The sequence below is a fragment of the Sciurus vulgaris genome (genome assembly GCF_902686455.1).
Source record: "Sciurus vulgaris genome assembly, chromosome: 6".
Classification (NCBI taxonomy): Eukaryota; Metazoa; Chordata; class Mammalia; order Rodentia; family Sciuridae; genus Sciurus; species Sciurus vulgaris.
In genome coordinates, this window is record NC_136466.1 from 141509906 (window position 1) to 141536562 (window position 26657).

Sequence of the window (26657 nt, forward strand, 5' to 3'; positions counted from 1 at the left end):
CCCTTCCCACCACTTAAGGACACAGTGAGAAGTCAATAGTCTGCAATCTGAATGAGAGTCCTCTTCAGAAACAGACTGTGCTGACACCCCAATCTTGGACTTTCGGCCTCTAGAACTATGAGAAATAAGTTTCTGTTTGTAAGTTACTCAGACTATGGTATTTTGTTATAGCAGCCTAAATGGGCCAAGACAGAACAAGTAAATGGTTAATGAATATAGAGGCATATGTTTTAAATTAGAGCAAATGTTCAGATTGAACATATGATTTTTTTTTAATGAAAGCACCCTTTATTTAACATTTTAGAGAAACCACCAATGTATTACTCTTCTCCAACCAGACTGCTAAGGAGGAATCACCTGCTATACTTGTAATTCCCCAGGGTCCCTTTCTCATAGCTCCAAGATGTTGAACCTCTATCAGGAAAAGCCCCCCCTGCTCACTCTAGCTTATCCTTGCACTGCAGGCTGCCTGGCAGTCTGGCTTCTTCTACAACGTAATATCAAGTGTGACCTCTCCTGCATTGCACTTTACTTTAGTCAGCTTTTTCGCTGCTATGACTAAATGACCCAACCAGCACAACTGTAGAGGAGGCAAGGTTTATTTGAGGGCTCATGGTTACAGAGGTCTTAGTCCATAGAAGGCCTGCTCCATTCCTTGGGGCTCCAGGTGAGGCAGAACATCATGGCGGAAGAGCATGGCCGAGGGAAGTAGCTTGTATCATCAGGAAGCAGAGAGAGAGAGAGATTCCACTCTCCAGATACAAAATATAAACCCCAAAGCCATACCCCGATTACAACCTCCTCCAGCCACACCCCACCACTTCAATTAATCCCATCAGAGATTAATTCACTGATTAGGTTAAAACTCTTGCAACTCAATCATTTCTCCTCTGAAGCTTCCTGCACTGTCGTACATATGAGCTTTTGGGGGACACCTCACATCCAAACACATTTCTTCCCTGAAGTGTCCTTTGCCTGTTTATGACCTTTCTTCCCAGACGCAGAAACTCCATTCTATATTTGGGGAATGCCCCATTCCAAAGCAGTGTCTGCCTCCTCCTGTAGAAGTTGGAAATGCTAGTCGCTCCCTTCTCTGCTCCCCATTGCTAGGGCCAGGTACATGCAGGGCTTTGCTGCGGTCCACACAGGCTCCAGCTCTGACTTCACCTCAGCAGCCCATGATGTGAAACCGCTGGATGCTGCTGTGACACTCAGAGGTAGGGTCATAGCAGTAGAAGTGGCTCTTTTCAGTTTCTGGAAGTGTCAGTGGCAGATACAGAGTGCCCACGTGGCTTCCAAGACTGGCTTTTAGCTATTCCATAAGCTCTCTAATAACTTTTAAAATAACTTCTTTTCCTGCTCAAAATTAGCCAAAATTGGTTTCTATTGCTTAAAGCCAAGACTTCTGACAGATATTTTGTGTTAAAGCAGTGGTATGACATTGTAACCAGTCCTAGGTACCTTTTGTTCCATGTAATTAGGAGAGATGAAGCGGGACTCAATTGCATTTATATGCAAAGATGTCAAATGTAACTGTGAATTTGCATGTAAATGCAATTGTGTCCCACTTCATCTCTCTAACCCCAGTGTGCAGCAGAGTGTAGAGCAGTGCAGAGTGAGTCCTCAACAAATTGCTGTTAATTATTACTTAGCAATTAATTGATTAAAACAATATTTCTCTGGAAATCCAAACCCATAAAATGACAGCAAATGACAGAATGTTTCCAGTGTCTTAGGAGATCTGTGGTTCACTCTGGATATTTCTCTATCTACAGTTTTTACAGAACACAGTACAGTCATGAAGAGTTCCATAGCATTTAATTTAATATAAGATGGTAACACACACCCCTCCATATATATATGTAGCAGCTCTACAAAATGTTAGTAATGCCTTTGAAAATAAACTGTCAAATCAGAGACCTTCGCTGTAGTGAATAATGGATATTTTTAATAATCCCAAAGAAAAACCACTAAGTTGGTAAAAATGCCATCTGACTGGTATCATTTCCAGGCTCCCTGTCATATGTTCTCACCATTTTCTTGACCAGTTCCAAGTCTTGCAGCACTTTCAGAAGAGCTAAGAAAACACAAGTAAGTACACACGTCTGAAATAGCCCATACTTGGATTTTCTGAATCAAATTCCCATGGAAACCATACTGAACAGAGAGAAACAAAAGCTTGTAGAAAATAGATTGAATAATCCAGGGTACTTTGGACCCATGCTTGATCAGATCAGTTGTCTGTCTCTCGGTTGTTTTTTCCTTTTATGCTATATAGAACTGGCAGTTGACTTTCTGATTTATACATTGTCTCTGACTGGTTTCTTTTGTAAGAGGGGGCTGGGCAAAACCAATCAGCAATCTAACATTATATATTGTCCCTGAGTATATAATCAAGCATTAGCAGCAGTTATGATTATATAATATGTGGATTTTCAATGCCTTCAATAACAGAGAGAAGCACATTAAATGCAAATGATAACAAAACACCAAACAACATGGAAACAGAGGGTTTTATAGCTGGAGAAGGAGTTTGAGGGTTTGCTACAGGTTCTTTTCCTTTCTTGAAGAGATTGTCTATTTACATTAGGGATACAAAATTATGGTCCCTAGTCCTGACTTAACATGCAAGGTAGAGTGGCTTATCTATTCTGTCCCAATTTTCCCATAAGCAAAAGATTATAACTATAAATCCTTTAAAGAATCTTTGAGGATAAGGTATCAGAGATCAAGGTTGGCATAAGATTTTGTGTGACCTCCTCTTTCAGGCTCAGCTTCCACGTTTGCAAAGTGTAAATATCACCTACCCACCTGATGGAAACATCTTTTGCTCTTCAAACACTAGACAGATTCTACTTTTATTCCATGCAGATATATGTCATTTTGGTAGAATTTTCCCTGTCCCCAATAGGGTGCTTCCAACCTGTTTCTGTTACAGTATTCTGCAAATAATTGTTTGCTTACAAGCTGTCACCTTTGTTAAATTTTGCATCCTATGAGACAAGGTCCCATCCTTATGTGTCCTCAGAGCTCCTGTACCTAACACTCAGTACACAGCAGGCTTTCTATAAATGCTTGTCAAGGAGTGGAAAGTGAATGCTTATTGAACTGCTTTGAAAACCATAGAAACATTACTCAAAACTAAATGGCCATGGTATTTATGGTACGGTGTTCATTCCTACTGATTCAGAGGAAAGCGCTTTGGAAGGTAAAACAGTCATTAGAAGAATAAGATGTTTTGATTATTGGTAGGTCAATAGTAAGATCAGTTAATAGTCAATAGATAGGGTTCATTAGTCCACCACCTAAAATCCCCTTTCCAGACAGCACAGAACAAACACAAAAATTAAAAAAAAAAAAAAAAAAAAACTCTTAGTCTTCCTAAACAAAATACAAACAGAACAAAGAAGAAAATTCAAAACACAAACAACAATAAATCCCAAACAAAACCCCGAACTGGTCCTTCACTTCCTGGTGATGCCTCTGTCTTGTGTGATTCCATAGACAGGGTCAGGGGCCTGTGGGAGAGGAGTTTGTTGACATTGTTCAGCTTCCTTGATTTGGTTTGAGCTGATTGTGAGAAATTTATCTAGACCAAGAAAGAAAAGAGAATGGATGTCAAATGTTCACATTTCACTCTACTCTGTTTGTTCAAGGACATAGCCACAGTGGGGACCCTCTTCCCTCTGAAGTTCTTGGCAACATCCAGAGCTGTAGAACTGGAAACAGTTTGGGCAGGGTCTACACACAGAGGAGGAGTCATTCCCAACTCAGTGGTCAAACATCCTACTGTCCAGGGCCAGTTCTTCTGCCATCTTGGATAGATGGAGTTGGTGGTGGCAGAAAGAGGATCATGTCCTTGATAATGAACATTAGAATTCTGGGTTTCAAGTCAATTCCCTCTTGATATCATTTTCAGAAAGACAAAAATCCAATGGGCGTGGCAACTTTCTCTTGCCTTCTTTCCTTGTTTTGACATGACTGGCCATGGTAGTTCACATGTGTTCCCCACTTTCTTCCTCAGAAACATTTTACATGAAGGTGATCATAGGCCTACCTTTGTCTGGACAGCTCCAGTTTATGCTTATTGTTCTGGAGTGATTATTTAATAACTTTCCCTTTCACTTTCAAAAGTGACCCATATTGGATAATAAATTAAATAGTCACCCAGTTATTAGTGAGGTTTGCACCCAAGAACAGAGTAATCCTTAGTTAAGAGAAAGGCTTGTGGCTCAGGGAGACTGCATCAGACCTAGGTTCCAGCCTTCTCTCCCCCAACTGAGTGGGTAACTTAGACAAGTTATGTAAATCCTGCATTTTCAATTTTTCCAATTAACAAAAAAGGGAATAATAATAATAATTGTACCCCACCTCAGGATTATTGTGAGGATGAAGTGAGACAAGATGTGCAGGACACTTAGTGCAGCACTGGATATATAGTAGCATAGTAACCAATAATAGTACTATATCCCTTCCTTCCTTCCTTCCTTCCTTCCTTCCTTCCTTCCTTCCTTCCTTCCTTCCTTCCTTCCTTCCTTCTATTCATCCTTCCTTCCTTCCTTCTTTCATGTCTCTCTTGCCTCTCCATCCTTTCCTGTTTTTTCCCCTTAAATGTTAATTCATTGGGTCACCTGAAACCTTATTACTGAATCAACATGGTAGAAGCAGAATGTTCTTGGCTCATGTTGAAGGCTATGAATCATTAGGTCAAAGTGATGTCTCAAAATTCTGTGGATGATGTAGGTGGGGTTACATTCATTTTGTTCTCTTCATGCCATGAGGGGGAGTACGAACTCTTGACTTCCCCTCCCAGACATCGTTGTCAGTCTTGGGTTTCTTACTCTTCATTGGTTTTTGTAAAAACTGGACATGGTGACATAGGCTTCTTCTTGATTTGGTCCTAGGGAAGTGACGATGTGCTGTGCCTGAGCAACTGGGTTCAATGTCAGGATTTCTGATTGGAGAGGAAACGGTGGAGGCAGGGTGCTGTTTGCAGTTCCAGGGCTAAGAAACAAACCCTGGTACATGGGAGGCCCATTCTTGCCACCCTCCCTACAGTCTGAGGACCTGGAGGAAGGGAGTAATGGGGCAGCACATGCGTTGACATTCCCAGCCAGGCATCTGAGGGATGAATCTCCTCTGAAAGTTTCTGGGGTGATGGCTGTAATGTCAGAGGGCCGGTTGGGACCATGCCCATCCCTGCCAAGTCCCTGCTGCTCAGACTCCTGTGGAGGAAGAGTACTCTGCAGAAAACCTTCTACTTCATCTCTTGATTGAATGCCATCCACCTCATGAATCTGACAGTCCAAAAAGCTTTCAGGATTGAAACTCACATTCAAATTCTGCACAGAAAAGGAGAGAGGCATTAGGATGGCACAGAGTGGTGTACCACCAAATGATCAATTCAGAGAAAGGTCTAAAGGACTTTTTGACAGGTTAGCCAGGGAATGTCAGAAAACTGCCCAGATGTTCTTCAGTTGACTCTGATTCTGGAGACACTGTGACACTTTGGGATTGGACTGGCCATGGGTGGTGCCCTGCAACCCTGAGGATCTTGCAAATTCTGAGACGTGTAGTTCATTTCAATTCCCTACCTCCAGAGAGCTCACTTAGGATCTTAGAAGGAACCATATGGGATGATTAAAGACCAAAAGTGGAGGTTCAGATATGATTTTTTCCTGGAAAATCATTCTCAACTACGGGATGCCACTAACATTGTGCTTCTTTGAGTACCAAAAGAGCTTACCTTTTTTGGTTTCTTACACAGTTGCTCCAGAGTCTTCTTATGATCAGGAAGACTGGGCCATACCATAGGCTTAATCCTGAAATCAGAGGACATTGAGAAATAAAATGAATGGCAGAGGGAGAAGATGCAATTGGTCTTTCTATTTATTCTGAGCCAGGAATCAGAAGAGTGGTTTTATAATTATGCCATAATTTTTGAGTGACCATGGACAAGTGACTTGCTTCCTCTGAGCCTCATACTTTATCAATCCAGGGAGGGGTTGGATCAGAGATCATTGTTATTAAGATACTCTATGAACAGGACATGACTATGATAGACCTCTGGAAAAGAGCCCAGAGGGGAGGAAGAATAAGGTTAGCAACGAGGTAGTTTCAATGTAGTTATGGGACGGAAATTTGACCTGATAATTTACTCCCAATACAAAAGTTGCCATCTTATTCCTTCTCTTTACTGGCAGTAACTTCTTTGCCCTAAATTTTGTGGAAGTGGGGATACATTCTCAGTTACTCAGGGAAATTGCTTTAAAGCAGTGCTTTTCACATCAGAGTATTTGTAATCCCAGGATATGTGCCCCTAAGTTGAGGGCATCTTCCAGAACATTAAGTGAGAACCCAAGCATATTTTAAAAATCATTTTTTTATGATTAAACAACCATGACTCTTTCATAGGGTGGAATACAAAAGTTCCATGAATTTGTGTGTGGAAAGTCAGGGCCAGGGTTGATGGCTTTACGCTTTTTTAGGAGACCTTGGAGGAAAGAGTTGGGAATCACTGGTGAAAGATTTCTTATTTTGGGAAAAGAGCTTGCCTTATGACCAATTTATGTATTTTTGCCTCTTATGCAATCAACTGTGGAAATTTACTATCACCTGTAAATGGAATAGGATATGGGGTATTATTATTTCTGATTTTTTTCTGCAGTTATTCTCAATAATAAGTGGCATTCAAGTTCTGATTGTCCAGGATCCCACATAATCACCCTCTTGATTAGTGAGAGAAAGTTACCTTTTTTCCCATAACACACAGGCTAAGATGACCAACAGAACCACAGAGATAAAACTCACAATGCTGATAGTCAGTAAAACAGGATTCATCTCCCCTGAAACGGGAGAATAGAAAAAAGTGAATATTCAGTAAGCATGCAGTGGGATAGGCTTTCAGGATGCTTTGAGTTTATTTAGTAACATGGGCTTGTTTATTATTTCTTGAAAGTCATTCTTTAGGGAACAGGTTGATATACCTGGTTTATGTGGCACAAACTTGGACGACCAGGGAAAGAACACTAGTCACTTGAAATGTAAAAGTGATCTAGCATCAAAGGTACCACCACTTTTTCCTGATGCCCACCACCAGGGGAAAGAAGACAAAGCAGGGAGAGATGAGATAAATGTCACCCTGCAGGTGCAACAAGTTCCGGAGGAAAGATGGCAGCTGATTTAGTATAATAGCTCTCCCAACCTCCCAAATGGAAGTTCTGTGTGGGTGCATTGGACACCTTCCTGCGTCAAGTTCTCTGGCTCTTCTGATCATTATTACCTCCTAGATCCTGAGGGCATCTGTGCTATTTTGGAAAAGGAGATGTGAGACAGCTTAACTGTCCTGCCTACCTGCCTTAGGCAAAGTTTTCCCTAGAGGGGTCTTAGAGAGACTATGAGACAACGCAAGAAGGTTTAGAGGAGAAATGGTTGGGTTGTAAGAGTCTTAACCCTTTCCATGATAGGGATTAACTGAGTGGTAACTGAAGTGGTAGGGTGTGGCTGGAGGAGGTGGGAATTGGGGCATGGCTTTGAGTATGTATTTGTATCTGGCAAGTGGATTCTTTCTCTTTGCTAGGAAGATCATAGGGATCACCATGTGAGCTTCTTCTTCCACACTCTTCCCACACTCTTCCACCATGATGTCCTGCCTCACCTGGAGCCCTGAGGATTGGAGCCGGCCTTCTATGGACAAAAATCTCTGAAACTGTGAGCTCTCAAATAAACTTTTCCTCCATTAAAATTGTTCTGGTCAGATCTTTTGGTCACAGCAGCAAAATGACTGAAACACCAGCCATTGGAATTCCAGCCAAAATTGGTAAATGAGAGTTGGTAAGTAGGTATTTTGTTCAGAAATGTCAGGAGCTCTCAGAAACACCCAAGGTAGTAGCATCAAGACAAGCCACACCCGTTATCAGCTACTAAGGACCCAGTTCCCACTGTTCCCTGATTTGTCATAGAAGGGGCAAAGAAAGTGAAAGGACACCCTCTGGGGAGCCCTGACTTTTGGTTATCTGCACCAACCTCCATTTCACTTTCTCTCCAACACTTGGACGCACAGAGCATTGTAGGGGGTGAGGACTCTGCAGCCATCCTCACCTGCACGATTGATTTCTGGAGTTCTGAAGTGGGAACTTGGACTCCACTCACTCCAGAAGCCTTGAAAATACTCGCTATACGGGATGGATCGGACTTTAATCTCATACATTGCATCAGGTTGCAGCTTTCTCTGCAGGAGTGTCAACTTTGTGTTGGATGAGTTCACGTGCTAAGGAGAAAAATGCCAATACATTTTTAGGATGGAAAAAGAGGTGTTGCCTAGATCTTTCAAATCACTTCAGATTCAACTCCTTGAGTCAAATAGGCCCCCTCTCAAGGTTCTCTCATATTTGTTAAAATAAGGAACTTAAATATATAGCGGGATCAGCAGCAGAATTAGGGGCAGAGATGGTGAGCTCATAAATGATGCATGAGTGGCCAAAGAGAACAAGGATGGAATAGCTCTTTATGCAGGTGACTTAGGTTTCCGAGTTTGGGAAGAGGTAGGTCGCTCCCAGGGTCCCATCTCCTTCTCACACTTCAGTATCTTCTTTCCCTCTCTTTCCCCTTTCATGTGGCAAGGGGAGATGAAAGGGTAGTTTAGTGACAAGAATAATTTCCTTTCAGGAAGATAGTATTTTACATCTTGAATAGGAAAACAGAGGCAATAATTTCCCCAACCCTCTGTATTATCCTTAAGGAAAGAAAAATGAAGGAAAGGAAAAATTTGATTGAAAGTCATATTTCATTGTTATTTACATTTACATATATTTGATTAGTTTTCCTATATTTACTAAATTTACATTTTTCTTATATATGAAAATTTTCTAAGTTTTTTACTGATTTTTCTTGGGTGATATTTGTCTCTTTCCAAATGATTTATAAGAGCTCTTTATATAGATATTAAGGATACATCAGCTGTAGATATGGTAATGCAATCCTAATTTTTAATTTGCCTTATAATTTTTATCATTGTGTGTGTTGACATAAATAAGTCTATGGTGGAGGGTAGACTTTTGACTTATTTTTTTTTCCCAGATAGCAAACTGATTGTCTTGGGAGTATTTATTCAAAATTCTTCCTTTCTCCACAATATTTTCTTTCCATTGGTACAATTTTTAGATAAATAATGGAAAGCAGTAGGTTTAAGGTCATTCAGTCCCTCTATATGTGTGTGGGGTAGATAAGAGAAGGGGGCCAGGGTTTGGGGCAGGGAGTTTCCTTCTGCAATCTTATTTGCATACTGCAAACAGACAAGGGTGATCCTGGCTTGAGCCAAGAGGGCAGTGGGAATAAGTAGGCATTCTTTTAGTCCCCAGAAAGAGAGGCCATCCTCAGGTAGTGGGTTAAGAGAAACCTGATACCTGGAATCCTCTACATTTCTTCCACCTCCTTTCCACTACAGATTTCAGGGACAGCCAGATCATTCCAATCTCAGAAAACCATGAAGAAAGAGACTAAACCATCCAGATTATAAAGAGTGAATAGGAAGTTCAATGACTAAAACCTCAGGCTTTACAATAAAAACAAAATGGAGATGAATCTGTCCTTCTCCTCTTTACCTCAGGTTGCCCCACAAATCCCCCAACCAAATTGTGGCCAGATCTTCTTGCTAACTACCCAAAAGAGTGTTTTGCTTCAGAATGTGGTACTAGGCATGACACTTTGACCGCTTTGAATAGTGAGGATCAGTTTGGTCTCTATCTATGTTACCTAACTGAGTTAGAAACATTAAAAGACAAAAACTAGAGTAAGGGGAAAAAAAATCAGAACTAGATCAGGATAGGCCAGGAAGGATGCATGCCTATGGGGTCCCAACTGACACAATATTGGGAGCTTCTTTCAGTAAAGGGGACTTTCTGAAAACAAAATTATTAAGCTTCTCCAGGGCAAATGCAGTTCTGGGACAATAAAATATATAACATTTAGAAGTTTTTATTGTGCAAACATGATTGATCTACATACCATCCAATCCTTTTCATCTTTTTCCTGGCGGTAGGCTATGTCATGCATTAATTGGTTTACATACTTCTTTTGCAAGTGCGATGTATTAAATGTCACCACAAAGTCATTAGCTTCCTCACGATAGATGACTTCTATGTCAAAAGGAGCCTCAGGTTTAACTGGGAATGATAAAAGAAATGAAGTCTGTCTATAGAGTCATCAAAGAAATAATGGTCATATGTTCATATGGAACCAGGGATTGAACCCAGGGACACTTAACCATCAAGCCACATCCCCAGCCACTTTTATATTTGATTTTGAGACAGGGTCTCACTAAGTTGCTTAGGGCCTCCTGAAGTTGCTGAGGCTGTCCTTGAACTTGCAATCCTTCTGCCTCCTGAGATGCTGGGATTGCAAGTGTGCACCATCACATCCAGCCCAATAATAACCATTTAAAAGTTGATCTACACTGAAAATCATTTGGACCATTTGTGGGTCAGTAACTAGGTAACTAATTAAAACCACCTCTTCTCTTTCCTGGGTTCAAATCCAGACTGTATTTCCCAGCTACCCTTGTGGCGGTGTGATCCGAGTGATGAGTGGAAGTGACAGCCCCAGCTCCAGTCCTGGTCTGGAAGCACTCCCGCCCTCCCCTGTGTGATTCCTATGTGCATCCCTTTCCAGTCGTTTGTTCTGTATGTTCAAGATGGTATAGTTTAGAGGAGTACCATCCACAAGTTAGAAATACCATTTTGCCTCTGATGTCTGTAAGCAATAAACTTAGGGGTGTCACATATCATATCTTTGGGGACATACTTGTTACAGCCTCTAGTGCAAATTTTATACCAAAACATATTCTCTTTACCTTTGGAATATCAGAGAACTTGTTACTAACTATCCCCAAGCAAGAAGTCTTTGAACTTTGAGCCTTCATTCTTCCAGTAAAACCAGGATATGGCTGAGACTTTAGCACTTCCTGTCGGCTACTCGGAAGTGAAGTATCTGCATTCTGGCCCTTGCTTGTAACTCTAGAGTGGCCTCAGACTGTCTTCCCTGTCAGTCCCAGCTGCACTAACTCTGAACTCCTCTTGGGCCTCTTCCTTCTGCCTGCCTCTCCTCACAAGTATGTTTTTAAGATCAAATGTGCTGTGCAGGTGTTGGCTTCTTAGGAAAGCATCAGCATTGGACCGCCTCCTCTTCTTTGATCTGGGGCTGCCCTGTCTTGTCCTGGTTACTCTTTTTTTTATAGTCTGGGAATTCAGTTTTCCCAGGATGGGGCCACTACTCCTGAATGACTGATGTCAGGTCCTCTTGTTAATGAGCAGGCGTGTGCTATCACTCAATAGGCTGACCTGGAGCTACCTGAGCCAGTTTTGTTAAGCCAGTCTCCTGGTCCAATCACATAAATCCTTCTGGTGGAGTTTGGCCCAGGTACCGTATTCACTTGTGGTACTGTGGTGACTGACTCCATTGCCCTAGAGGTACTAAAAAAAAAAAAAAAGGCTTCTTCTTTACTCTGGGTTTTTTTTTTTTTTTTTTTTTTGGAGAAAGGGAACTTATTTTTAACCCATATCTATAATATGTAAAGTGAAGATGACCCAGATGGACGCAGGAGGAAATAAAGTGTGTGCAGAGAAACAGCCCCACAGAGGATCCCTGTGACCCTCTTATCCCTGCCTTTTATTCACATTCTCAGTAAAAGTTTCTGAGACTAGGGCCCTGTTGGTCACTGTCGCCCAAGGACTCTCAACAATAATTGAGCCGCTCAGGGAAGAACAGAATGAATATTAATTATACTCCTACTAAGTGCTGAGTGATTTGCTTAAGCTGTCTTCAAACAACAGCTGCTTAGCACCACTGTATTCATGGGGAAACTGAATATCAGGAAGACTAATTAAGTTCTAGCCCCTGTTAAATGGTTTAATAAGATGTAAATCCAATTCTGGCTGCTTCTGAGACTCACTCTTTCTTCGGCTTTGGTTTCTCATTGTATGATGTCCAGAGCTCTCCAGACCGTTTTTCCTTTAGCCTCAATGAATCTTTGACCAAATTAGGAAAAAGATGTTCATTCTCAAGCAACATTTAAAGAAAATTAAGATATTCTTGTACAATCTGGACAATCATGTCATTCTACCCTGCCAAGCACAGTGGGAGGCAGAATGTTGCCCCTTAGTCAGCAGGGGACACCTAAAGGAAGGGAAGGACAGGAAGGAAGACAGGCAGCTGGCGGTCACAGGGGAGCTCTGGCTCGAGGGTTTAATCAGGAGCATTCAGTTTAAATTCAAAACTGAAATGTCAAAGTGAGAACTAGGAGAAGACGATGCAGGGAGAGGTGTCTCCACTATTTCTCTTCCTGCTTGCCCAGGAGTACTTTCTAAAGCCCCTAGAGACACACCAACCCTTCCTCAGGACCCTGAGTTAGCAGTATACCTATCAAACCCCCCGTTTCTCTGCAGATGAGACTTGTCGGGATTGCAGTCTGCTGTTAGGGTGTGCAGAGTGTGGACCTCATTTGCACTGGGCACATGAGATTTGGATCTGAATGTGGCAGTGGGTCAACTGGAGCCTGTGGGTTGCTGTGAATCTTTAAGTGCTTGCGGGGGTGTGGGTGCTGGCATGGGTTTGTGTAAGAATGAGCTCTGCCTTGGTGTCGAGCACTCTGTCCCAAGAGCAAGAATCTCTGTCTTCTCTGTCCACCCACATTTGGCACTTAAATGGTGAACCTTTAAATATGGTGCCATTGTGCACTGCACAAATTGAATATCCATACATAGAAGTTTGATCTCCAAATGACCCAGCTGGCTCACACTCTAACTTAGAGATGTCCTGTTGGCATCCTCGCTTTAGACAGTACTCATGCTGGTGTGGCCAATGTTACTGTCTGACCAACATGCACAATTATCTACTAAAGTTTCTTTATCACTGTATTTGCTCCCCTACCCCCCAATAACTGCTCACACTTATGGAACTTACGCTTTGAATATTTATTTTGCCATCTTATTGAAATAAAGCTGAGCTAGGTTTCTCAGTCTTCCTTGTCTCTAATGAGTGTTGCTCTCTTTTGATTTTCCTTTTGGTGGTGAAGGGTACCTGAGGACAGGGAAATAACTATAGTATTTAAATTCAGAAAAAGGGTGTATCTCTTCAATCATTTGGAACATTTTAACCCATATATTGTGTGTGTGTGTGTGAGTGTGTGTGTGTGTGTATGTAATATATTTAGTTTCACTTATAAATTCCCAGAGATAGGAATACAGTTAATTTTCCATTGCACCAATTCAAATTGCAATTTTACTCAAATTATTCATTTTTAGCAAAATGTAATATACGCATTTTATGTCAAATCAGAGTTGGTCATGCTTTCCTTCTCAATAACTATCTTATGAAGGTATGCTATTTTACACATCACCTTGGCTGGGCTGTGGTGCTCAGTTTTTGGTCAAATACCAACTAAAGGTGTCTTTTAAAAGACAAGATTTGAGTGATGCAGATTACCTACCATAATGTGATAGGGGTCTTTCAATCAGTAGAAGGCATTAAGAATAAATACTGAGGTTTCTTGAAGAAGAAGCAAGTCTGTCTCAAGAACACAACGTAGCAGAAAAATCTGCTTGAGTTTTCTGCTCTGTAGAATTTGAACTCAAGACTGTAACATGTGCCCTTGACCTGGATTCCCAGTCTTCTGGTTTGGCCCGCAGATATCAGATTTACCAGCCTCCACAATTACATAAGTCAACTCTTAAAATAAATCTGTGTCTTATTATCTATCAATCAATCACTTATCTATCATTTATCTATCTCCTTATTGGTTCTCTTACCATTGGAGAACTATGGCTAACATGGAAGGCATATTTACTTTTAAAAATAGATGGGATACAATGTGTTTCTTAGCAAAACACATGAAGAATATCGTGTGACTATAGAGAGAATACTACAGGCAGTCAGGAGAAGACAAGGTGAGGAAGGAAAGGACATGTGTGGGTAGAAAACAGGAGGCTCAGTCACATACTCTACATATTGATTTTCTCTTCCTTCAATTCTGGGCATCAAACACCCTTTCACAGCTCAGCTTGAAGATCCTCAGGATTCTCTCAAAGAAGAAATTTGTATAAGTGTCAAAGTTTTCATGTATTTAAAAAATTGCCTTCAAGAATTTGCTATTGTCTATTATAAATCACCTCCACAATTGCTCTACTTTTAACACACAGGAAGCGCAAACCAGTGTCTACAGGTATCCAACAAATGACAGGCATCCTCCCATACACAACCACTTACCTATAGTGACTATGTCCACTTTCTGGCAAATTAAATTTTTTTCTCCAAGCTTCACACATATATCACTGTCGCCAATAAGTAAAAACTTCTTGGTCTTGATGAAGTATATGTCTTGTAGTTTATTCAAATTCAGGCAATCTGTCCCCACAAGGGAATGACTGTGCAAACAAAAAGGAAATCTGTGTTGATCCAGGTAGAAATTTGTGTACAAAAGAGAATAACATTGCAAGTACGTTTCAGTTGTATGACTTCAGCTTCCCTATAGAGAGAGGGACATGGGTGGGTGAGTGCATGTTCAAGAGAGAAAAAGAATGAACTAAAATGGTGTGGCTTCCTCCCACCATCAATGATTTACTGCTGCCATACTCAATGATTTATTCAGACACTAGATGCAGATGTGCCTGAAATAGTCCAACTACGCTCGTGGAAATTAAAGACAATTCCAGTATTTTTATAATTGATCATTGAAAAATAAACAGTTTTTTAAGGTAGCATTGTAATTGCTTTTTGGATGTCTTCTAGAAATAAATTGAAGTAAGGGCTGAGAAACATTGACCAAGAGAATAAAAATAAGGGAAGTTAAAGGAAATACTACAATAGTCTGAAGAGTTATAGACATAAAACCACATATACTTAATGTGTACCTGAAGGGATTTTTGTAGGTAATTTTGATTGATGAACCCTAAACAAAACAGATCAAGAACAAAAAACAAAGATAGACAACTGGTATCTAGAAAGGAGTTATCACTATAGGTCATGAAGTATAAAAAGAAAATTTAAAAATTTATGCCAATACATGTAATAACTTTGATATAGTAAAAATTCTTACAAATACAAGTTAGTAAAACTGACACATATAAATTGATCTGAATAGTTCTATTTGAAGTTCTATATTTGAAGAAATTATACTTATTATTAATAAACTTCCCTACAAAAACCTCTGTGCTTTTTGGGTATAGGCTGGTGAATTCAATCAAGTGTATGAGAAAGAAATAGTGCCAGTGTTACAAAAATTCTTCCAGAAAATAGAGGTGTTCTTCCTGTGTGTTAAAAGTAGGCAAATTGTGGAAACAATTTACAATAGACAATAACAAATTGTCTAAGGCAATTTTTAAAAATCAACTTACTTTATGACGCTAGCTGAACCACGGTATCAAAACCTGTCAAAAATATACAAAAATAAATCTATAGACAAATATACCTCAAAAATGTGTATGTAAAATTCCTCAAGAAAATATTAACATATATCGATATTAACACATTATGGCCAAGTAGGGGTGTTTCCCTGGAAACCAAAATAGGTTCAATATTCACAGATCAAATAATATAGCTTACTCTATTAACAAAGTAAAAGAAAAAAATAATCTGTTCATCTTCAACTGATGAAGAAAATGTATTTGAAAAAAATTCAACATTCATTCATGGCAAAACTCTCAGCCACCAAGGAATAGAAGGTCACTTTCTCAATCAAGTAAAGGGCATATTCAAAAAAATCTGTACTTCATAGCATATATAATGGTGAAATTGTGAACATTAATTATTCTCCTTATATCAGGACAAGAGATAGAGATCCCCTTTCTAAATTTCTTTTTAATAACATATCAGAGGTTGTAGCCAGTTCATAAGACAAGAGAACCAAACAAAAACTATTCTAATTAGGAAAAAAATAGGGGCTGAGGTTGTTGCTCAGTGGTAGAGCACTTACCTACCATGCATGCATGAAGCACTGGGTTTGATTCTCAGCAACACATACAAATAAATAAAAAAGAAAAAAAGGTCCATCAACAGCTTTAAAAAAAGTTAAAAAAAGAAAGGAAAAGAATACTTCTTTTATTAGCCCAAAGCCTATTTGTTCACATTTAAAACTATGAAGAACCTCCAATACAACTATAGGGACTAATAAATTCATAAAGGCCATTAGACTAAAGTTAACTCTGTTTCTATAGGTGAGCATCAAATAATTGGAGAATGAAGTTTAAAATGACAGTTACATTTATAATGGCAATGAAACCATAAAATATTTTGGAAAAAATTTATAAGAGTTTTTCTAGGTTTTTCCATGAAAAATTACAAGATTGGTGAGAGATATTATATAAAACCTAGTGAATGGGGAGCTATGATGATGGGTTAGCAAATTCAAAATTGATAAAATAGAATTTTCCCCAAATGGGTCTATATGATATTAATGAACATCTTAGAAAGAATTTTAAAATATTAATAAGTTGATTCTAAAACATGTGGAAATACCATAAACTAGAAAAGCCAAAGTAAAAATGAAAAACCCGTATGGATGACTCAGAGCACTGGATTCAAACTTACTAAAATATCTGTTATAATCAGAACAATGTACTACTGACATAAAGATAGATAAACTTATCAGTAGAAAGAATGGAGAGTTTAAAATAGACCCATACACTCAAGTATAAGTGTTAATTGATTTTGAATATAGGAACCCAAAAAATTCAAAGGGAGAAGAAAAAGTCTTTTCAGCAAGTTGCCCTGAAATAACCAAATAAATGTATAGAAAATATGAACCTTAGTTCCACACAATTACACATGGAAGATACACCTATAGGTGAAGGCTAAAACTAAAATACTTAGAAAAAAACAAAAGAAAATACCTTTCCAATCTTGGCAGTAGTGAGGATACAAAAAACATTAAACAGAAAAGAAAAAGATACTGGATTTTATGAAAATAAAAAATTTTGCCTATTAAAATTATGGCATTTGCAAATAAATGGATGGAATTGGAGAATATCATACTAAGTGAAATAAGCCAAGCCCAAAAAACCAAAGGCTGAATGTTTTCCCTAAGTGGATGATGATATACAATGGGGATGGATGTTGGGGGATGAGAGAAGAATGGAGGAACTTTAGATTATGTACAAGGAAATGAGAGGGAGGGTAGGTATGAAAAATGGTGGAATGAGACAGACATCATTACCCTATGTACATGCATGATTACATGAATGGTGTGAATCTACATCATGTACAACCATAGAAACGAAATGATGTACCCCATTTGTGTACAATGAATCAAAATGCAGTATGTAAAAAATTAAAAAATTAAAAAATAATTAAAAAAAAAGAAATGAAAAGCGTGGCAGGTGGTGAACATCTATAATCTTAGTGACTTGGGAGGCTGACAGGTGGATCACATGTTTCAAGTCAGCTTCAGTAACAGAGTGAGATCCTGTCTCGAGATAAAAAAAAATAGGAAGGTCTGGGGATGTAACTCAGTGATAAATTATCCCTGGGTTAAATTTCTAGTACTACACACACACACACACACACACACACACACACACACACACACGAAGGAAAAGAAAGTGAAATGACAAGCTTCAAGCTAGTAGAAAATGGCTGTAATTTATATATCTGACTAAAGAATTGCATCCAGAATATACATATAAAAGAAGAGAATGGTAACAATGAGAGTTTATAGATATATTATTTAGCTTAATAGCAGTGATTATTTCATAATAAATATGTATATCAAAAGATCAACTTCTATACCTCAAGATTCTAAATCTGTAGCAGGTTTCTGGTGTTTTGGGAATTTAAGAAGAATCTAAAATGATATTCTTAGCTCATTCCCACTTTTCAGAGAATGAGATCAATGAGCAATGGGCAAGGAAGGATCGCCATGTGGCTGTCGTGTGAGTGTGACTGAGTGAACCTTTAGTGGGTCTGAACTCCTGAAGCTGCCCTATGTGGAGGGAAAGTCATGCTGAGAGGCCAAAATAAACCCAGAAGAGGCTGCTGTGTTTAGTGCTATTGACCTGCATTTCAGGTGATTGAAGGAAATAGTTTCTCTGTGAGTAATCCTCCTCAATGCAAGTCAGTCTAACAAAATGATAGCAATTTACTTGGCAAAATTTTTTGGGGGGTGGTACTAGGGTTCCAGGGGAGTTATGCCACTGAGTTACATCCCCAGCCCTTTTATTTTTTTATTATAAAACTGGGTCTTGCTAAGTTTCTTAGGGTCTCATGAAGTTGCTGAGGCTGGTCTTGAACTTGTGATCCTACTGCCTCAGCCTCCTGAGTCTCTTGGATTATAGGTGTGTGCCACCATGTCCAGCCTTAAAACAATTTACTTGATTGTTAACTATGCGTTGCTTGAGTTAGGAATGTTCTAGAGCTATAGAGCTATATAATTCAGCACAATAACAACTACCTCATTTGTGGTTCTTCAACACTTGAAGTATAGTTAGTTCAAATTGCAATGAGATCTGAGTATAAACTATATACAAGATTTTGAAGATTGAATGTAAAGAATATAAAATTATCTCACCAATATTTTGTTCATATTGATTACAGTTTGAAATCACAGTATTTTGAACATACTGGGCTCAATAAAACATTGTTAAAATAAGATTTAACCTATTTCTTTTTCCTTTTTATAAATGTGGTTACAAAAAATGTTAAGTTACTGATGTGGCTCACAGATTTGTGGAGTGCATTATATTTCTATTGAATAGATTTATTCTAGGGTATTTGGGGTGGTGGTGGGGTTTGAGGAATATAGCAAATGTCAAAGTAGCACTATAGACTGGTGACTTTGATCGTCTAGGACCTTCCAAGGGAATGTCAACCCTAATCGACTTGAACAAATCTTGTTGCTCTGAAAGTAGGGAGAGACTACTAGGGACCATGTAATCTGATTTTTAGCCCACTTCCACAGCCCTATAACTCCTTCAGTTTTGCATAGTTCAGTATATGCATTTCTTCTGTTGGTGCAAACTGATATTTACATGCAAAACATTAAAAAGCAAATTGAAAACAAAACAAAACCCTGTTGCTTTCATTCTTCACTTGGCCCTGAAAGACAGAATCTAGCTCAAAAACACTGAGGGTTTGTATAGCTTATTTTACAGAGGACTAAATCAACAATCCTTGGCAGATAGCACTACTTAAACCTAGATGATCAAGGTGCAGCCTGCCACTGTGGCGGTAATTGATGAAAACAAACAGCAACATATTTGAAGTGGTAATTGTAGGCGGTATGTGGGAGTGATTGTGGTGCCCTGAAAATCTGGAAATAAAGAAAGTAAGATTGATTTGTGAGAGCTGACGGTGATAATAATGCACACAGGAAAGAGTAGGGGTGCAAATGAAAATGACTATGGAGTCTAATCCAGTAAAGTAAATGAGAGGACTCCTAACTTCAGGACTGAGATTAAATCCCCCATGCGGGGGGGATGGATCGCATGGAGATGTGAACCAAATACCTCTAGTCGTATATCAACAAATTTTATACTTATTTCTATGTGAACAACCTTTTGATCATATTTTTAATGAAAATAGAACCACACTGAGAAATTAAGTACCATTTACAGACACAGCCACAGGGCAAACACTTAGTCCTTATCCCAATGCAAGGCAATATTTATGATAAAAAAGCCCAAGTGACTCTTGTCACACAACTAGTTCAGTGTTGCTATTGGAATTTTGTCCTTGGCACCTCTTTCTAGAGCCTCTGCTTTTTCATTCAAGGAACGGGAGATCAGGCTAGAGTTGGGGAGAATGAAAACATTTTCAGGATCTACCCTCCTCTTCACCCCAGCGAAGGTAGATATATATAAATATACCACCCACTGACCTTCTCAGTCCCTTTAACTTCTACCCCAATACCAACTCCTATAGGTTCTGAGCTCTGTATGAATATTTAGATCTTTATGAGAGTTGTATCTATCAATGTGAAGTAGTCAATTGGCATGCTGGTAATTAAGCACTGTGAGCTTGGTTAACCGAAGCCCATCCCTGAGATCAGATCACTGAGCAGTAAGTAAAAACTAGTGGCCAGATCCAGGGCAGGTGGTGAACTCATTGCCCCCTGAAAGATGGCACCTGGCAGCTGCCAACAATTCCATGGGTAAAACAACATCAACAGCATGTACCATTGTCAGTAAATCCCTATTTCTTCTTTATAAATTTATATTAACAGAAACCACTGTTTAGCTGAATCTCATTGACTGTCCTGAACCTTGGAGGTGCACAAATCTGCTACAGGTGTAGATACCGCTTAGAAAAATGGCCTTTTTCTAGAACTATTTTAATTTACTTAGGAGTTCCTATTTACTGTTTCATATTCAGGTCTTAAGATAATCCCTTTCCAACTGCAATATCTGAATTCAATTGGAAAACCAAAATTCAGGCTGCGGACAGGCAAAATTAAGAGACTTGTTAAAGGAAGTGGGCAGGTTTGCTTAAGTGGCCAAGGAAGTGGTCAGACACCATAAGTGAAAGCGGACAAGAAGGTCAGCCTACGTCAGGTCAAGAGAAATTAGGGTGTTCACAGCAGCCCACTAACCAGCTGGTTGGAGTACCCACAGTTAAACCTCTGTGTGGGAGAGTGTTTTAACCATAAAAATGAGCACATTATTTGAATGAATTGTTTGGCTGTTTTAGCACAGTCTAGTTGTGGCCACAGATTCTGGACTTTGTAGGTTCTTGAAGTGAAATAATAATGGCAGACCAAGAATAATACTCCAAGGTTTTCCAAGTCTGTGACCATATTCGTCCAATGACTGTGTAAATAGATACAGGAAGTACCCATAAATTAAAGTAAGGTGAAATTCAGAGCTTATCTGGACTGTATATATGGTAAGAGATTGCCTCTAGTCTTTATTTACTTTTATTTTGGGTGGATTTTTTACAGAAGTACTTTTTAATTGATGTAATATAATTATACATAATAGTGGGATTCATCATTACACATTAATACAAGCACACAATATAATAATGTAATTGGATCAGTTAAGTCTATGGATTTAAAAACTCTCTTTTACTACTGATGAATCTTGACTTACTTTCCTCACTGGAAAGCTAAAAATGAGGTCGTCTGTTATGAATTTGGAGGTAGCCCACAAGTCAGAATTTCACATTAGAGTGGTTTTTTCAAGTCACCAGAGAAAGTAACCCTCAACAGTAGGAGATGACTTGTTGGGGAAGGGGGAGACTAAATCCCCTAAGCTCTTACTTACTTTCAAACTAAAGGCTTTCTTTTTTCTTTGCCTTTTCCCTGAAGCCTTATGAAACCAAGAGCCAAACTTATTCTTATGGACTTTTGCAAAATTTACATTGAGTGAACCACTGAAGTCAAACTGTGTCAAGGAGGTGAAAGTTTTAAGTGTATATTCACAGAATTATGATTTAATTTCTAATCTGTCACTCATAATATTCTGAGTGATTATTCTGAATGCTTTATGTGTTTTAGATTATTTGACCATCACCACCTTCCTATGAGATGGGTTACCTTAGTTTATCAGTGAAACTGAGGCTGACATAAGTTATAAAACTTGTTCCAGGTCAAAAAATTAGTAAGTACTGGTTTGAGATTAGAAACCAGGTAACTTCACTGCAAGGAGCAACCTGAAGACACTAGATGGCTTCTCACTGGGCAAATAGATTTTGTTGAAAGGAATAGTCTACAGGGAGCAGGATTTAAGTTCTACTGTGAATTTGGAAGGAATATAGACTCTCCAGGATCCATAGCGTCATTTGCTTGCCGTCTTGGGACCTGACAGATGAAAAGTAAACATTGCTTTGCCTCACTTTGTCAGGAAAGGAAGGCACTTGAGGAGGCTTTTGGGAATTCCTTAGACTTTTAATATTTGATGGCAAAGGGTGAGACATTCCTTGTTTTCCAAGGAATAAAAGAATGCACGGAAAGAGAGAGAGGATTTTCCTTCTAAGTACTATAGAAACCACATTTCTCACCAAATTTCAAATTTCAGATTGGTGCTGTTGATGTCTGGGTCATCAAAAGCACAGGTTAGTGAGTGCAGGGGTCCATCCACTTCTAACTGACTGTAGCAGGAGAATGAAAATAAGAGTGAGTTGTCATCTGGCTCTGCATCTTCCAAGTCTCCTGGGGAGGGATAAATATGCAGCTGTTAATGAGGCAAATAAATGCATCTTCTTAAAATCTGGAATGACCTTAATAAAACGACAGACTTTTGTGGCAGACATGAAGGAGTGATAACATTTTATCTAAACAAGGGAATTCCAAAGGCAAACACAAGATAAACATTTCAAAACAGAAACAAAATTCCAATGTGCAGCATTTTCTAACCAAAAAAATGTTCCTCACAGTTAATAACTTCCAAATATTTATAAATATTTCAGTCATAGGGTTAGCGTATTATAAAACTAGGAGGAGGCACTGAACAGACTATTTCTTTTTTTTAAACTAGTATTTCTTATGCTATGTTTGTTACACTGAAATCCTTGTCACAAAAGAGATACTATATTCCCATAATTCATGTGTTAACCTAATCTAATCTTTGACTTTATTATGATCTTCATTTATTTCCTCTCAAGAATTTTTTTTTCAAATGACAAAAGATGATAGCTATCTTATGTTCAGAAGCCCATTCTTTTATAAGTTTTCTTTTCCTTGTGCCAAAAGGCATCCCAACTAAAGGTGGCATTGACATTTACATTGTGTGACAATTTAAGGCAACTTGTCTTAAGCCACTGACCAAGACAAACGTGACTAGAAAAAGATAGATCCTGTGCCTATTACACATACTGCCTCTGTTCTTACAGATTATTTTCTTTTTGATACTATTTCTTATAGATATTTGCAATATTCTGGAAGAAAGTGGGGAACCAAAGGATTTTTTTTAAACTCCTTTTGGAAAGCACAATCTGTCAGAGAGTATTTGATTTCTTAAGCTGGTTAGTAGACCCTAGGATTCAATAGATATTTTGCATGAGTATTTCACAATATTGAATAGAAATGTGTGGCTAGAAAAATCTACCAGAAAATATACTCCAGCTAGGACTTTAGGAAATCCAGAATTATCAAAGTCATCCTCAGAGTGGTCAAGTGTGAGTCTATGACACTTTCAGGTGTTTTACTCCTTCAATGCTATAAATTTGATGCCTCTATGGCTTTAAAATTGATATAGAATATACCAAAATGAAGCCACAGTTAAGTGTGAGAGGTCATGGACAATCCAAACTATACCCTTTCTAAATAGCCCAGTAGCTCTGTGGGAAAGTTAACAATCTGGTTGTGAATGGACCAATCATTTGGATGAGAGGAGGGTTCAATCAAAGGGACTAATCTCCAACAGCCAACCAGACAAGGGCTGGGGGTACTGCTCACAACCATAGGCATACACCTTTCTGACAATTCCCAGAATCCGTCCAGTTCATGATTCTAACAACAGCAAGGATCCTATGTCATTTCATCAGGACATAGTCCTCCTCCTGATGACAGTGCTAAGTAGTGAGGGTGGTTCACCATTTAGGTCTTGCACTCCAATGAACCATGTTCATTTCTCATTTCTAAGATGTAGATCTCTTCCCTAAGAGCTGACCCCTTTCAACACGAAATGACTCGGGGTGGTTTTAGCCTGCCTGCCAGGCAGTTCTCACACTGTCTCTGTCTTTTCTCTTTGGTCCTTCCACTATTCCTGTACAACAGAATATATGTCACTGTTTGAATCCAGACATCCTGGGGGTCGGCTTTGTGTGCATACTTTTTCAGTATGCAAGATAAACCAGAGAGAGCATATACCAGTAGATGCCAGGCACCAGGAACAGGACTTCCACTGACCTTAGCCATCCAGTCTGGCAAAGAGGGTTTATTGTTTAATGTCACATGATATGCAAATCACTGCTCATACAGTTGACAGTTTTTCCTTCACTTACAGTGACTGTTTTAGGAAACAACTCATTAGCTCTTTAATTGGGTAGAATTGCTTTGTAACCAAAAAAGAAAAAAAAAATCCCCTTCAATGACTTGTAAAATTGTATGGTATTTGATAAAGAGAATGATCTTTGTATGAATTGTAAATTTTTAGGTAAGAGTAGTGTATGTAAAAGTTAAAACTTTTGGTGTCATTGATCATTGATGGACAGATGTGATTTTAAGCCTGTCTAGTCTGTGTGGCTGTGGTCGTCTGTCAGGTCACTGAACCTCCCTGAATCTCACTGTGCTGATATGTAGACGCATGTTGTAGGAGTCACTGAATGGATCTGTCCACATTTAGAACCCTGTGAACACTCAATAAGGGTTAACTGTGACTAGTGCCATTTTTTTTTTTTTTTTTGAGAAACAAGTAATGGAAAGGTAAAATTGGAATTCTGATTCTGAAAATATACAAGAAACAGTTGGAATTCTTTTTTAAAAAAAGGTAGTGGTGTTATCACTATGGTTTTGAAATTACACAGAACTTTTGAATAGGGAATTAATCTAGTATTCCTTTAATGCTCAAATATTAATATTATTAATAATTAAATAATTACCTCAGGATATATATTAAAATTTTCTAAGCATAGAAAGTTTTTTTTTTTTTTTGTGGAATATGTATTATAGGCAAGGTAGTGAGACTTAGAGACTTCTTCCTACTAAATGGAATTAGTTGATTTACAGTTTAAATACTTTGGACCTGTGAAAGTATCCTTTCTTATCTTGATCATCCTTGTGATTACCAGAGAACCAACTTGTCTTTCAACAAAGAATAGCTGATGATTTTGTGAATTCTTTACATTCCAACCTGGCAAGTATTTTGATATGATCATGTAGGTGGATGAAAAATCTGAAATTTAAAATGTTGAAGTGAAAATTCAGCTTTTAATTAGCATTCTTATTTCTTTTTTACAAAGAGATGGCCGCCAGGAAGAGATAGTGGAAATATATTGCATCAAAGGACAATAAAGTCTTCACGTTTCCACAATGTTCATCTGTCCCTGTGCAAACCCAAGGGAACATTCAACACAGGATAATGATCACCCTCAAAAAGTGATTCATTACTGGTCACACTGTGAAAATGTCACCCCTGTGACTATTCCCTTAATAAGAAAATGCAAGGGTTTTCCATCCTTTTACTAAGTAAATTGACTCAAAATAGCTAAGCCCAAGAAGCATGACTAAGGAAATATGACTAAAAATAACTGAATCATTAGGCTGATGTGTTGATATTATCTGTAAGGAAAATACTTTTTAATTCTTAAAATGAAAGGGTTTAATTGGGAGAAAAAAAAATGGTGACCCAAGTTCCTGGGTGGTTTCTGCTGTTGCCAGACAATTTCCTCTACAGTTTTGTTGTAATTACAATGTACTTATTAAGTAGCTAAAATCTGTTTCTAAGTACTGAGCTCTTTAACATTATGAAGAATATTATTATATATGATTAATTTATTGAATATGGAGGCAGTTATGGGAATTTCAATGAAACAGTACACTCAGATCTCTAAGTTATTCACTAAGAATCTCATGTGAATCAAAATATTTTGAAGAAATATTCCCACATTTATTGAATGACTACTATGTTCTAGACATTGACTTAGGTGTTGGGTGATATAGCACTGGTCAATGCAGACAAAGCTAGTGTCTCAGTACATTATTTTATCGGGAAAAAATATGCTTTTGGAAACTCTTAAAAAATCTAACCCAACAAATCCAGTTCAAATTCCTGACAAGCTAAAATCACCTTAGAGATTCTCTGACAAGTCTAAGTGAAGCATCTACAGAAGTACTCTAAGAACAGAGGCATCACATACATCAACGTTTAAGATCTGCATTTCGAGATTCAAATGCGTTCCTTCTTGACAATTCTGAAGCCTTACAAGGCACCCACAGTATTGTCCCCACGCCGGTAGTTAGAACATACCAAAAGGACATGTTATGTTTTTGAACTCCCTACCAACCCAGTGCCCAGCTCAGGTTTGTTAGGGAACTGAGTAACCTGAAGCATAGGCTAGAGATAATCCGAAATCCTTAAAAAAAGTTAGAAATGACTCACCATTCTCTGCATAGCCACTCTCTCCAGAAACGACTTGAAGTAAATAGAAAACTGTACCAAGAGTTGTACTTAGAATTGTCATTCTGAGAGACCGGAGAGAGCTGAAGTGTGAGCCTGCGTGTAGAAATGAATGAGAGAGAGAAGGAGGGAGTCGAGGTCCACAGCTCTGCACTTGCTTAACCACAGACAGGGGGAAGTATAAACACAGCATAAAAGAAGTCCAATGCTAGAAACAGGAAGTCTGAGTAAAAGTACTGCTGCTGATAGCAGAGACAGAGGAAACAGAGAAAGAGAGGGAGGGCATTTCAAGTAACTGCTTCTCTCTGGTATTCTTTGCAGGCCCAGATTCACTATGTTTCCTTCGGAATAAGGTGGTAGGTTTCATGTCCAGACTCAAGTGATCTCTAGACCTAGGTGATCCTCAGTCAAAAGGATCACAATTCAAAAATCTGAACCCACAAATCTAATCAATTGATTATTTGAGGTGAGTTTTGATTTAAAGGATGATTCTGCACTTTATAATTTTTTGTGGTTTTTATTTTGAAAAGCTAACCTCTAAGTTTCCCAAGAATATGATTTTCTGTTTTGTTCTCCATGTATCCCTAGTACTTCTCCGTACCTCACTTCTCATAGTAA

The 26657-nt window shown here is 38.7% G+C and overlaps 1 protein-coding gene across 2 annotated transcripts; it reads right to left on the bottom strand.

Annotated features, from left to right (window-relative positions):
* Nucleotides 1-1801: 1801 nt before the first annotated feature.
* Nucleotides 1802-26229, bottom strand: IL7R (interleukin 7 receptor). Of its 2 annotated transcripts, XM_079144465.1 has the most exons (8): nucleotides 26022-26229; nucleotides 21982-22132; nucleotides 14260-14417; nucleotides 10006-10163; nucleotides 8101-8269; nucleotides 6752-6845; nucleotides 5747-5822; nucleotides 1802-5342 (listed from the first exon to the last, which is right to left on the bottom strand). In XM_079144465.1, the coding sequence occupies exons 1-8, from the start codon at nucleotides 26101-26103 to the stop codon at nucleotides 4845-4847; spliced, it is 1386 nt and encodes a 461-aa protein (XP_079000591.1). In that variant the 5' UTR covers nucleotides 26104-26229; the 3' UTR covers nucleotides 1802-4844. The 2 variants fall into 2 exon arrangements, with proteins under 2 accessions (XP_079000591.1, XP_079000592.1); XM_079144466.1 differs by lacking the exon at nucleotides 6752-6845 and having other exon boundaries at nucleotides 5205-5342.
* Nucleotides 26230-26657: the final 428 nt, after the last annotated feature.